The 14,875-nt window shown below is 39.0% G+C and overlaps 1 protein-coding gene across 4 annotated transcripts in view; it reads left to right on the top strand.

The window, feature by feature from the left end:
* Nucleotides 1–13,840, top strand: part of NMT2 (N-myristoyltransferase 2) — a 60,338-nt gene extending 46,498 nt beyond the window's left edge. The window contains 4 exon segments of one of the 4 annotated variants that reach the window (NM_174456.2): nt 5,021–5,191; nt 9,676–9,843; nt 11,886–12,023; nt 12,381–13,840. In NM_174456.2, the coding sequence (NP_776881.1) occupies nt 5,021–5,191; nt 9,676–9,843; nt 11,886–12,023; nt 12,381–12,401 (498 nt within the window). In that variant the 3' untranslated portion in view covers nt 12,402–13,840. 4 annotated transcript variants of the gene reach the window in all.
* The last annotated feature ends 1,035 nt before the right edge of the window (nt 13,841–14,875 follow it).

Below are 14,875 nucleotides of genomic sequence, written 5' to 3'. Positions count from 1 at the left end.
GGCATTTGGGATTTTAGCTCCCAGACCAGGGATGAAACCTGCACCCCCTAGGGGCATTGGAAGCTCAGTCTTAACCACTGGACCACCAGGGAAGTCCCAAGGTAAAGAAATTTGAAGTAGATAAAAAGCAGGAGTCAGGTTACTCTCCCAACATCTTTACGTTGTGTTGCAAGAAGTGTATGCCTATGAAGCCATGCGGAAACACAGATATTCTTGGTTTAGTAACTGTAGGTTTTTTTGGTTTTGTTTGTTTGTTTAGTGTGTAATGTCTTACTGCTCCTTCTTAAATCAAAAAAGTATCCATAATCAAGGCTTACATCTCTACTCTGGAATCTTGGCTCCAAATCAGTTCACACTACATAGCTTGATGGAGAACAGCACTGCTTCTGTTTTTTAATAGGGCTCTGAGCTTGATTTCCTTATATACTTAACAGCATATTTTATACACATTTCAGTGTATGGAGAGTCCGATGAGTAATGCATATTAGCTCGACCATGGGAAAGTAGCTCTGATTCAGAAATAGACTTTGCTTATGAAATTTAAGATTTTCTCAGTTAAGTCCCTGGAAATTTTTTTTGCTTTTTATTGAAATCTCAGAAAACATTGCCATCTGACTCGGATTATGCCAAAGCTTAAATTTCTACCTAGGCATGACATTTCCCTCAACCTCTTCCTGAAAACAACAGCTATTATATAAAATAGAATTATTTTTTTGGCCACACTATGCAGTTTGCCGGATCTCAGTTCCCTGATCAGGGATTAAACACAGGCCACGGCAGTGAAAGCCCAGAATCCTAACCACTAGGCCACCAGGGAACCCCCTAGAATATAATTTTATATATTAAAATTTATGTCATGCTTCAGTAGATTTCCTGGAGAGGATATGACTTTATGATGTTAGAAAGAAACAAGTTTAGGTTCTGAGATATATAAGCCATTGTTGATCAGGAAGAGCATATATTTTTCCCCTGTTTCTAGTACCTTTTCTGTTTCATAATTGGATGTAATCTGATGTTTCCTTCTGCTTTAACTTAGCTCCTGTAAAAATTTGTTTGAAGTGCTTGAAAATTGCTGTTTATATACTTTCTCACTGCCCATTTGCCAAAATATACTGTTTCACTGAGTCCTCCTTGTCTAAATTCTATTACCCATTTTCCTAACCTTCAGAGACCTGAGGTAGCAGTTCTCAAAGTGTGGTCTAGGGGCCCCAGGAAGTTCCCAGAACACTTTGGGGGGACCTGTGAAGTCAGTTATTTAGAATAACACAAAAATAATTTGCATCTTTCATTATCTTATAAGTGCACTGTGCAGTCTTCTAGAGGTTAAATGGAATGTGAGCTTATATATTCTTTTGCTTTAAAATTTCTAATTTCTAATACAATAAATATAGATAAATATAACCCATGTAAACAAAGCACTTTGGGAGTATTAAATAATTTTTAAGACCATAACAAAGTTCCAGACCAAAATCTTTGACAACTGCAGCTTTAAGGATGTCTGTCAGGCAAAAAAAGATTTTGATCTTACTGATTTCACAATATGAGTGTTCAATGAATAAGAATTGTGCTGCAAAAGCGTATTTTGCTCCAAAAAGGAGTTGGCAAGCTTTATTCCTCATTTCTGAATGTTCTCTATGAACAGAGAGGAACATCCTCATCCTGTTACTGTCATGAGATAATCTCATTGTTTGAGGCTCATTTTATTTCATTTCATTTATTTTGAGCTGTGGCATGCAGGATCTTAGTTCCCCAACTGGGGATCAAACCTGTGCCCCCTGCAGTGGAAGCACAGCCTTAACCACTGGACCACGAGGGAAGTCTCGATATCATTGATTGTTACTGAATCAGTAACAAATGCAAAAACAGTCTAATGTTAAGAAAGACTATTTAAAATTTATCAAGGTCATCCTCATAGCAGAAGAATAACCTTTTCAAATGACTGCAGTATACATGCGGTATGGTTTTGGTCTTCCTACCAGCATTTCAAAATGTATATTTCTCATTTAACACCATTTAGCAGTCATATAGGTTTCCCTCTTCCCACAAATTGCAGAGTAGAAATGCTCTAAATAACTAAAATTGGCTTACAGAAACAAAAGGAAAATATTGGTTTCATGCCTGGCTTGCACTTGAATGCCAGGCAAAAGAAATGCCATCTCTTCAGAGCTGACAGTGACTTTTTTCCATGTCTGCAGCCTTCACCTCACCCTATTGGGTAAATGATTGTGCTAAAAACCTAAGAATTCGTGCATTCAGTCATTCATTCAACACCTATTCAGGCCATTATTAACCAAGGGTTAAGCCTTGGATTGGAGAAAGCAATGGCACCCCACTCCAGTACTCTTGCCTGGAAAATCCCATGGATGGAGGAACCTGGTAGGCTGCAGTCCATGGGGTCACTAGGAGTCGGACACGACTGAGCGACTTTACTTTCACTTTTTACTTTAATGCACTGGAGAAGGAAATGGCACCCCACTCCAGTGTTCTTGCCTGGAGAATCCCAGGGATGGGGGAGCCTGGTGGGCTGCCATCTCTGGGGTCGCACAGAGTCAGACACGACTGAGGCAACTTAGCGGCAGCAGCGGCAGCAAGCCTTGGATGGAAGCTGGGACCTGGAGAGTTCAGGTCCTTTGGCTTTGTTGTTGTTTAGTTGCTTAGTCGTGTTTAGATCTTTTGTGACCCCAGGGACTGTACCCCGCCAGGGTCCTCTGTCCATGGGATTTCCCAGGCAAGAATACTAGAATGGGTTACCATTTCCTTCTCCAGGGGATCTTCCCAACCCAGGGATCAAATCCATGTCTCCTGCATTGACAGGTGGATTCTTTACCACTGAGCTACCTGGGAAGCCCCCCTTTGGCTTTGAGATCCACAGAAATGCTGGAAGTCTGAGTTTTCTATTAAATGTCAAGGACTTAAATTCTCTTAATTTAGAGTATTAAACTATTTTAGTTTCATTATGGTATCTTTATAGATTCTGTAAATCATAACTGGGTAGTACATAGTAAATACTCAGCTAAAGACTGTTGGATCTGTAAATACAAAGAACACCTCTCCCGTCTCTTCCCAACACGAGTCAGTAATTGACCAGCATTCCTTGTCACAGAACCTTAGTAACCTCAACATGACTACTGACATCCATTAGAGCCAGCATTCAAGATGAAAACCCATTTTCCACCTTGGTCTTCTCTAACCACCACTCTGGGCGCATGCAGGAATTGTGATGATCTAATCTTAGAGGCAGCTTTTAATTTAAAAGTGCTCAGAAATAATTTAGGACAGATTAGGTAGAATAGAAGTATTTATATGCAAGTTATTTGTCACTTAAAAATTTATCAAGTATTTCTTCAAGGAAAAAAAAGTATCAAGTTAACTAGAAGAAATGAAGTTGTTTTTGTAGTTCAGTTCAGTCGCTTAGTCGTGTCCGATTCTTTTCGACCCCATGGACTCCAGCATGCCAGGCTTACCTGTCTTTTGCCAGCTCCCGGAGCTTGCTCAAACTCATTTGTAAGTAATTAGAGTTTTGTCTTTGTACAGACAAGGAATGTAGTGAGCTTTCTCACTTCCAGTGTCAAGTGTCCTGGTATCTGGACACTTCTTATACTTGATGCCTTAAGCTCTTTTAAGGATAAGCACTTGAACAAATAAATCCAGATGGGGCCTTGTCCCGACCTTTGAGAGTCTGTCATTCCTATTTGTTGTTTTTGTTCAGTCACTCAGTTGTGTCTGACTCTTTGCAACCCCATGGACTGCAGGACATCGCCAGGCTCCCCTGTCCTTCACAGTCTCCTGGAGTTTGTTCAAACTCATGTCCATTGAGTCGATGATGCCATCCAACCCTATGGCCTTATGTAAAAACTGTGACTTATGAGATGAAGGATTCAGATGCCTACTATGATCACCTTTTAATTGAGCAGCATTGGTCAATTAATGACGAGCAAGACCAAGGCCAGTACTTGGCAACTAGCCATTCGTTCTTGGTAACTAAAATGCCTGCCTTCCCATGGTGACTGTTATGATTGACTTTTCTTTCATTTTTGTTGCTCATGAGAACAAAATAGCTACATCTTATTCATGGGCTATTGGACAAAATGAGTTTCTCAGCCATTCTCAACTGTGTTTTCAAAATGTCAAACATGATATTCCAGAACACACGCTGGGATTGTTTTGCCCTGTTATGTACGCCAGCAGTCCCCAACCTTTTGTTCCTAGGGACTAGTCTCATGGAAGATAATTTTTCCACAGACAGGGGTAGGGGGCAGGTGGTTTCAGGATGATTCGAGTACATTATATTTATTGTGCAGTTTATTTCTATTATTATTACATCAGCTGTACCTCAGATCATCAGGCATTAGATCTCAGAGGTTGGGAATCCCTGGTGTAGGCTGTTAAATTTCTTGGCATGGGTATATAGGTGAATTTGTAGTGTTCCCATTGGTTTCGTAGGTCATAGGGAATACTAACCGAAGACCTGGTACACAAAGATAGGATAGAACACATTGTGTAGCTTATGTGCTTAACTAGTACATCTCACAGAGAAGGCAATGGCACCCCACTCCAGTACTCTTGCCTGGAAAGTCCCATGGACGGAGGAGCCTGGTAGGCTGCAGTCCATGGGGCCGCTAAGAGTCGGACACGACTGAGCGACTTCACTTTCACTTTTCACTTTAATGCACTGGAGAAGGAAATGGCAACCCACTCCAGTGTTCTTGCCTGGAGAATCTCAGGGACGGGGCAGCCTGGTGGGCTGCCGTCTATGGGGTCACACAGAGTTGGACACGACTGTGGTGACTTAGCAGCAGCAGCAGCAGTACATCTCAAGCTTTCTGTGTATACAAATCATCAGGGGATTTTGTGAAATTGCTCATTATGACTTGGTACATCTGGGGCAGGCCCAAGAATCTGCATTTCTAACAAGCTCCCATGAGATGATGGTAATGTTGGTCTGGGGACCACACTGGCTCCAAGTTTGTTTAGTCCTCTCATTTAAACCTCCCCATTGGTTTTGTGTTCACTCCAACAGGCTACAAAAACTTCAGGCTTGAGGCCAATGGAACCAAGAGATATCAAAGCTGTTCAAGAACTCACCAACACATACCTGAAGCAGTTTCATCTAGCCCCGGTGATGGATGAAGAGGAAGTAGCCCACTGGTTCCTCCCTCAGGAGCACATCATTGACACTTTTGTAGTGGAGGTAAAGATAAGGTGATAAGATAGTACAGAAAAGTATGAAAATACTATGCGACTGAGTCCATTTCCCAGAAGGACCCTAGAGTGCCTATCTCCTTCCTCTGTGTCCATGACTCACTGCTTCTATACCAAGCTTCTGCTCACTCTGTTAGAACAAGCTGTGCTTACAGTTTTCATTCCTGGCACAAGAGCACACTTTTACTACTTAATAATGGGAAATCAGGATACTGCTCTGATGTTGCCTGTGTGATTAATTGCTTCCCTCGGTTTTGAAAAGGACAGTTTGGATGACCTCATCAGAGATGAACGGTGTCTCAAAGTTTAATACTGTTTTGCTTTTGCAAAACTGGTTGGAAGTGAACTGCCTTTGTTCAAGATGGCATAATTCAATCACTTCATTCAACCTTGTCTTGATTTGTAAAAGGTTTTCTATAGGCTGAATACGAATACTTTGTACTGTGGTCCATTTCTGCGTTCTCCATTCTGTTCCATTGATCTCTGTGTCTATTCCCCTACAGATATCACGCTGTCTTAATTAATCTGTAGCTCTGTAGTAAGGCTTGATATCAGGTAGAGTGATTCCTCCCATTTCATTTTTCTTTGTCAAGATTGTTTTAGCTAATGTAGTTCCTTTGCCTTTGCATATAAATTTTAGAATAAGCTTGTCTTAATTTACAAAAGACCTTGCTGGGATTGTGATAATAATTGCATGATATTCAGCAGGATTGCATTAATTTAGGGAGGATTAACATGTCTTCCAATCCATGAACATGGTATGTCTCCATTTATTTAGGTCTTTTAAATTTTATTTTGTCAGCGGTCTTTAATTTTCAGCATCTAGATCCTATACATTTTTTAAAGTTTCGTTTTCCACATATTCCTTGTTAGTATGTAGAAATGTGATTGGTTTTTCTGTGATACTCCTGTATCCTGCAACCTTGCTGAAATCACATATTAGTTCCAGGAGTTTATTTGGAAATTTCTTGGGATTTTTACATGGATAATTTTGTCATCTGCAAATAGAGTCAGTTTTGCTTCTTCCCTTCCCATCTGTATGCTTTTTCTTTCTTTCTCTTGCCTTATTGCAGGGGCTAGATCTTCTGGTACTTCATTGCATAAGAGTGGTGAAGGCTGACATCCTTGCCTTGTTCCTGATATTAGGGGAAGAGCATTTGGTCTAACCCCATGACTTACACCATTATGTTAGCGGTCAGTTTTTCATGGATGCTCCTTATCAATTTGAGAAAATTTCCAGCTTGCTGAGAGTTCTCATCATAAACGGATGTTGGATTTTGTCCAGTGCTTTTTCTGCTTCAGTTGATATAATCATACGGTTTTTCTTCTTTAGTCTGTTGATATGGTACATTTATTTACTTATTTTCAAATATTTGACCACCTCACATACCTAGGAAAATTATTCTCTTGGTTATGGTGTATAATTCTTTTTGTACATTATTGGATTTGGAGTGCTAATATTTCATTGAGTATTTCCTGAGTTCATGAGAGATACTGATATGCAGTTTCTTTTTTTTTTTTTTACTGTCTCTGGTTTCTGTATTAGGAAACCACTGACTCATAAGAGGAGTTGGGAAGTGTGACCTCCTCTTCTATTTTCTAGAAGAAATTGTATAGAATTCGTGTTAGTTCCTTAAATGTTTGCTAGAATTCTCCAGTTGAACCCATCTAACCTTAGAAAATTCCTTCTCATTGTCTATTAGTACAGGCAGACCTCATCTTATCACTCTTTGTTTTATTATACTAGTCAGATAGTGCATTTTTAACAAATTAACAGTTTATGGTAACCCTGTTGGTGCCATTTTTTTCCAACAGCATTTGCTCACTTTGTCTCTCCGTGTCACATTTTGGTAATTCTTTGAATATTTCAAACTTTTTCATTATGATCATATGTGTTATGGTGATTTTTGATGTTACTGCTTCAAAGTTCTAAATGATGATTAGCATTTTATAGTGATAAGGTATTTTAAAATTATGTATATTCTTTTCTAGACTTAATGCTGTAGCACACTAATAGACTATAGTATAGTGCAAACAAACTTGCATATAAACTGGGAAAACAAAAAAACTCATGTGACTCACTTTATTGCAATATTTGCTTTATCGAGGGTGTCTGGAACCAAACACGCAATATTCCCAGGGTATGCCTGTATATCATGTTTACATGATATATCTGTTTCAGTCCTTTTACTTCTAAGCCATCTATGTCATTGATTTTGAAGTGATGTTTGGGCCATGTTTCCTTATGTATTCTGCAGAATTTCTCCTGATTGGTATATTTTGACTATTTACACCTGATGATAATTGATACATTAGAGCTTAAGTCTTCCATATTATATTTTCTGTTTGTTTCTTCTGGCTCTTGCCCCTCTCTTTTTCCTTGCCTTCCTATCCTTGACCATTTTTTGATCTGTCTTTATTTATTTATAGTGCATTTGAGTATATTTGTATAGGTCTTATCTGAGTATGGGGCTTCCCAGGTGGCGCAGTGGTAAAAAATCCGCCTGCTGATGAAGGAGACACAAGAGATGTGGGTTAGGTCCCTGTATTGGGGCAGGAAATGGCAACCCACTCTAGTACTCTTGCCTGGAAAATTCCATGGACGGGGGAGCCTGGTAGGCTATGGTCCATGGGGTCCCAAAGAGTTGGACACAACTGAGTGACTTCACTCTAGTATTCCTGCCTGGAAAATTCCACAGAGGAGCCTGGTGGGCTACATCCATGGGGTCACAAAGAGTGCTTGTGCTTGAACACAAGCAAGATTTGAGTATTATAGTATATGGATATAAATTATCAGTTCTCTGGTATCCACATTGCACCACTTCAAGTGATTTTACTTCCATTTAGGTCTCTTTACTGTCTCAAAGTTTAAATATCACCATCTTGAGTATCTTGAGATTTCCTTTCTATTTGAAGGATGTTATTTGGCCAGTGTTAAAGGTATGTCTGCTGGCAACGAATTCTTCTAGTTTTCATTTGTCTGAGAATGTCTTATTTGCCCTTCTTTCCTGAAAGAAGCTTTACCAGATACAGAATTCACAATTGATGGTTCTTTTCATTCAGCTCTTGAGCCACTTGCTTCTGGCCTCTGTGGTTTCAGGTGAGCAGACCATTTTCATTTGAATTAGTATTTCCTTGTAGGTAATGAGTTGTTTTTCTGTGGCTACTTTTAAGATCTCTGTCTTTAACTTTGGGAAATTTTATTATGATGTGCATTTCTTTTTGTTATCCTCTTAGAGTTCACTTGGCTTCTTGAATCTCTTCTTAAATCTCTGCCACCTCTGGGAAGCTTCCAGTCATTGTCTCTTTCAGCCCATTTTCTTCTTTCCCTCTGAGTCTCCAGTGATATGAATGGTGAATCTTTTATTGCTGCTTCACAGATCCCTGAGGCTTAATTTTTTTTTTTCCAGTCTGTTTTCTCTCTCTTATTTCAGATTGGGTAAATTCTACTGGATTCTTCAAGTTCAGTGATTCTATCATGTCATCTCCACTCTGCTACTGAGCCCATTCAGTGATTTTTTTTCTCTCTTAATTTCTGCTATGGTATTTTAAAATCCTTAACAAAATAGAAAATCTAGGCCTTTAAGTCATCTCTAATATTTGAGCTGCTAATACAGCACATCAGTTTTGCTTAACATCTTTAATTCTTAATGTCTGAAAAAAAGGATTATTGAATCAGAAGCACTCAAAAAGTGAATAAATCCATCCCTCTGGAAATTTCTGCTAAAACAAATACTAGCAATGCCATATGTGGTCTAGCCTCTGCACCTGTATAATTCAAATATAGCTTGAATTCTTTGCAGACTGGCATAGTAACCACATATATACCTAGTTACCACAGCTAACTGAAACAACCCAAACAATATTGACTAATTTCTTGTATTTCTTGTACCAGTGATGGTGAAACAAACACCATCTTTTTTGCATCCCTTTTGATATTTGATAGCTTCAGATTTTCTCAGTCATTTACATACGTATACTTTGGTGCAGAACCAATGCCTTTTACAAGCTTCGAAAAAAAACAACTCCCAAACTCTATCCCACTTCATTTCAAGCTGATAAAATTCCTGCCTTGTGCCAAGAAGATGTTAGGTATTACACAGTATCCTTTAGTTGGAAAAGGTAGTATCCTGATCCTTAATGATCTTATTCTTGCAAAAACAGTGAATTGACTTTTATCACTGTCCCTATAAGTCTGTAGTCACTAGTCAACCAAAGAGAAGCATTCCTTCTTAAGAACTTACTGCCAGGCACCAGTGAGCACTTAGGCTGAGGCACAGCTCCACGCTCTTCCCTGGCCACTGCCCAGCACACGGTGGGGCTCCACATCAGACCTGGAGGATGGAGCAGGAGCAGTTGCTCTCCATTCTGATGGAAAGCCATGGTGCAAGTCAGAGATTACAAAGTGAGCTGAAGTGCCTGGATGACACTTGTTCGAGGAGATGTTTATCTGACGTTACCTTTGTTCTTTAGAACTCCAGTGGTAAACTAACTGACTTCCTGAGCTTCTACACACTCCCCTCCACAGTCATGCACCACCCGGCTCACAAGAGCCTCAAAGCCGCCTACTCCTTCTACAACATCCACACGGAGACGCCCCTGCTGGACCTCATGAGCGACGCGCTCATCATCGCCAAGCTGGTAGGTGACTCACTCCTGGCTGTGCTGTGTGTGCGTCTCCAGATACGTATGTCAAATTATATAAGTGTCTTGTATTTTCTTCCACACAGGAGAATTCATTTGAGATATTTTACTGTTGACCATCAGTCAAAAGAAGAATTTTGATAAGAGGTTTTTTAAAAAAAACTTTAGTGACTGTTATCATTATCAGCTCTATTGTAACTTAACCAAAAAGACATTTTGTACAAATCAGAAACTTTTAACCCTTATATGAAAGTACATGGGACTTCCCTGGTGGTCTAGTGGTTAAGACTTAGCCTTCTAGAGCAGAGGATGCAAGTTTGATCCCTGGTCGGGGAGCTAAAATCCCCCATGCCTTGCGGCCAAAAACCCAAAACATAAAACAGAAGCAATATTTTAACAAATTCAATAAAGACTTTTAAAAGGTGGTCCATATAAATCTTTAAAAACAAATAAAAAACATAAAATTCATAATATAAGGAATATAAGAAAATTACATGATCATGTTATACAGGTATATACCTTGGAGATACTGTGGGTTCAGTTCCATATGGTTCCAGATCACTGCAATAAAGCAAGTATTGTGATAAAGTGAGCCACATGAATTTTTGGTGTCCTAGTGCATATAAAAAAAAAAATTCAAAAGTTATCTTCACGCGATAGTGTGGTCTGTTAAGTGTGTGGTAGTAACTAAATAACTTAGAGATCTTAATTTTAAATATTTTATTCCTGAAAAAAACATGCTATCCATCATCTGAGCCTGCAGTGAGTGATATTCTTAACATCAGAGACCACAGATCACTGTAACAACTATAATAATAATGAAAGAGTTTGAAGGATTACAAGAATTACCAGAACGGAACAGAGACATGAAGTGAGCAGATGCAGTTGGAAAAATGACCCTGACAGACTTGCTCAATGTGGGGTGGCCGCAGACCATCAATTCGTAAAAAACACAGAATCTGTGACATGCAATAAAATGAGACCTGCCTGTATGGGGAAAATGTGAATGTTGTGTTACAGTGAATAACTGGCAACAGCAAGTTTTTTTATTTAGTCTGTGAACTTTGAAATTAAGTTTAATTAATAAAATTATTAAGAGAATTTAAAACGAAAAGAATTAAATTCAAAATGTGCCTTAATGGATTTGCATTATTTTTTACTTCCTCAGTATAGTAGTTAGGATGATTGTTAAATTCATGCTACAAATAAAACATTTTCTTTTAAAAGAACAGAAATCAGCTGATGTAAGTGTTTTGATACAAGTACTGAATGAGATAATATTGCCTATGAGAAATCGGGAGCTACACATCAAAAGTGTTTTCCTTGTATCCTTCTAGTATTTGATCATTGGAAACATTTTTTTTTAATCTATTAGAAGCAGACCCCAAAATCAGCATTTGCCTTTCTTTGATCTTGTAGCTCATTTTCAACTACCTCCCCACAAAGGGCCAGTAATAAATTATTTAAAGTAAAACCCCTGAGAAACAGAAATGCAGGTACTTCATCTGTGTCACATTTTGCATAGTATTAACTAGTATTTTTTAATTCTGTTTTTACTATAAAAATGTTACTAAACTTATTTCCCAGTATTAGCCCAAGACAAATACACAATTTCAAGTCTTTCCAGGTTTGGTTTCTTGGCTGTAGGTTTAGGTGAGTCAGAACTTAGGAAGGCCGGTTACTCACAGTTCTGGTGTTGGGGCCATCTAGACAACTGTTGCCTTCAAAAACTGGGGCAAAATATTTCTTGAAACCTTAATTTTTTTGTCACTGTTAGCCATCAGACTGTATTTTTTTATTCAGCATTTCTAGATAATCTTGTTGATTCCATCATATTCACTACTTGCTAGTTTAATAGGATAGTTGTGAACTGATTTATTAATGCATAGCATATACTGCAGACATTAAACCTCGTTATAAATGCATATTCAATTCAGGCTACTAGTAGGAGAATGAAATGTTGTACTGAAATACATCATATACAAAATACTTCAAACCTTTAATACTTTAACATTTTTTTAAAAATTTCACATTGACAGAAAGGATTTGATGTATTCAATGCACTAGATTTGATGGAAAATAAGACATTCTTGGAAAAACTCAAGTTTGGCATAGGCGATGGCAATTTACAGTATTACTTGTACAACTGGAGGTGTCCAGGGACAGAGTCTGAAAAGGTGAGTGAAGTTGATGAGTCTTTGTAGACTTGATAAACCTAACCTACAAAACCCCATACTTGCTTCTTGTCAGAGTGTTGAGAGGTTTTTAGTTTTTTTCTTTTTAGTAGCTTTTTAAAAATATATATCTGTGGGACTTCCCTAGCAGTCCAGTGGTTAAGGCTCTGCACTTCCACACCAAAAGGCAGAGGTTCAATCCTTGGTCAGGGAACTAAGATCCCACATGCCACATGGCAAAAAAAAAATTAAATAATAAAAAATAAAAGAATAAAATAAAAATATACATATGTTGTACTACATTGATTTAATTTTTCTTTCTCACTTGTGTTTATTGTTCCATCTCTTCCCTCCCTTTAGGTTGGACTCGTATTACAGTAGATGGATATTTCTATTGATATTTCTAGAACTCTGACATCATCATTCGTTAATACCCTAAAGATTCCTGGAACTGCCATTCCAAAGAAGAGTAAAAGCACAACTTAAGTGACATCGAAGTGTCAGTAACAGAAGAGATGGAAAAGCATCCATTTGTGACCACACCTGTAGAACACATTTCTAGCTGACATTAACATCCATCCTTTTTTTCCACTGTTGACCCGTTTATAGGAGGGATGCAGAGGGTACAGAGCACATTCCTCTGGTTCTCAACCTTCTGGCTGTCTCCTGATGAAGAGGAAGGGGTTTCTTCCTCTCTCTAGAAAAGGGACTGCTTTTCTATGAACTGAACAGAAGTCACAGAATTGTGTAAGAAAATCTTGGCCACTGTGTGGAGATAAACTGCTGCATTTCTGTCTATGAAGTGATGGTCTGCAGATCCACGCAGCAGATGAGGGAGCCACTCAGAAGGTGTTTACTTCCATCACCACACGCGATCTCATCGGAACCAGCACTTGTGTAACTCGGTGACACGCAGTGGGTGTGAAAGTGAAGAGCAACATAAAAATGTCCTGGGCTCTTATTTCTCAAGAAGCGAAGTTGCCAAATCAGTAAACACACAAATTGTACTTTGATCTCCAGCAGGACGATGGATTGGTTCCAAAGCAAGGTTTGGGGCAGACATGAAGTGTGCTCTCTGAAGAGTGTACACCCCTGCCAAAGTAGACTTCTGCTCCTGCACAGATTCTTACTCTTCTCGGCAACAGCCAGGATATGTGAGGAAAAGGACATCAAAGCCCGCAAGTCAAAAGACATGCCCAGAGGAGTTCATCAGTGCCATCAGGACACTGAGAGTTTGAATGTTTTTTATTACTTATGCAGAATTGCACATATTCCTCTATGCTGACTCTAACTTACCGTGAAAGCTGGCCCGCCCTAGGAAGATGTCTTATTTGTAAATAAGTCTCATAGTTTTGTTACTGATGGTGTTTTTATCTAGGATTTGAAAAACTTCTCAGTGTGCATAAATACGTATATATATTGCCAACAGTCCAAGGGGAAAAGATGGTGGATGAGGCCACCTCAACTGGCCTTGAGTCAAATTCCACAAAGTAGATACTTCCTGCCTTTACGTACCAGTGCCTCGGCCGTTCGGTCCATAAACATCCAGGTCCCTTAGACAACAGGATGGCCTTCCTTCATGTTATACGTGGTCAAAGGAAACAATCATACCTTATACCAGGCAGGAGCTGGCAACCTGTGGCCCGTGAATTAAACTCAGCTCATCGCCTTCTTCTGTACAGCCCAGGAGCTAAGAGTGGTGTTTATATTTTTTTGAATGGTTGAGGAGAAAAAAAAGACAAAAGAATAACATTTTGTGACTCAAAAATTACAGGAAATTCAGATGTCAGCATCCATAAATAAAGTGTTGTGGGAACATGGCCATGGTCATTCATTTGTGTTGCCTGTGTGTGACTGCCTTACTCTACAAAATACAGAGTTAAGAACTGTTCTGACAGAGACTATGAATCCAAAGGCCTAACACATTTACAGCCTGGCCCTTTACAGAAACAAATTCTGTTGCCCCTGATTTCCCCTAAGGAGCTGAGAGCAAATTTCCCAAGCTTCTGCTCATCTGGAAGGCCAGCTCACAGCTGTGATGCCCTGGGACCTCCACTAGGGGGTGCGCGTGGGCCCCCTAAGTCCTTCCTAATTGAGGACAAGTGCTGTTTTCCTTCTAGAAGGCACAAGGTTAGATTTCTCATATATGATGACTCAAAGCCAACTGCACTACCATTTTTTTCCTAACAGGAGCAGGATGGCTTCAGAAGCAAAAGTGAACCAATTCACTGAAATACGAGAATTAAGTAAAGGAGATTTTTAACTTAATCTGCAGAAGAGGTTCCAGTTGAGAATCATGTCCCAGTCATTTTTATGGCAGTCTCATACGAAGTAGGTTTTCAAAAAATCGCTTGATTGCCACTCATAAATTTTGCACAGGCTCACCTCATGATGGAACTGTGGCAGTTACTCTCTTCACTTACATAGTTGTTGTTATAGGGTTCATATTCTTTTACTCATTTTAAATTCAGTATTTAATAAATGACTAGCACATCCATCTCTTTATAATGTAAACATGTTACCAATGAGCATTTTAAAATAGAAAATCAGTAAAACAGCTCATATTTATAAAAATAGCTGTTATTATAGAACCAAATTTCAATGTATAGAGTCATAGATTCAAGAAACCACACTATCCCGTGTCCTTTGTCAGCAATGGAAATGCTCTAGTACATGACATCCTTGCCCCCCAACCTTTTTGGTCAAGATGACATTCAGTAGATTTAAGAAATAGGTGGCATAATCTACAGATCAACCAGAATTTAGGCTAAAAATAAACTTTAACCCAATTCCTTCCCTGTAAATTACAGAAAATACCTTTTCCAAACAACAACACTCTAAATAGCGATGCTTTC

This window comes from Bos taurus, chromosome 13, assembly GCF_002263795.3.
Source record: "Bos taurus isolate L1 Dominette 01449 registration number 42190680 breed Hereford chromosome 13, ARS-UCD2.0, whole genome shotgun sequence".
In the NCBI taxonomy this organism is placed as follows: domain Eukaryota; kingdom Metazoa; phylum Chordata; class Mammalia; order Artiodactyla; family Bovidae; genus Bos; species Bos taurus.
The sequence above is the reverse complement of the archived record's forward strand: the minus strand, read 5'-3'. Positions and strand labels throughout refer to the sequence as shown.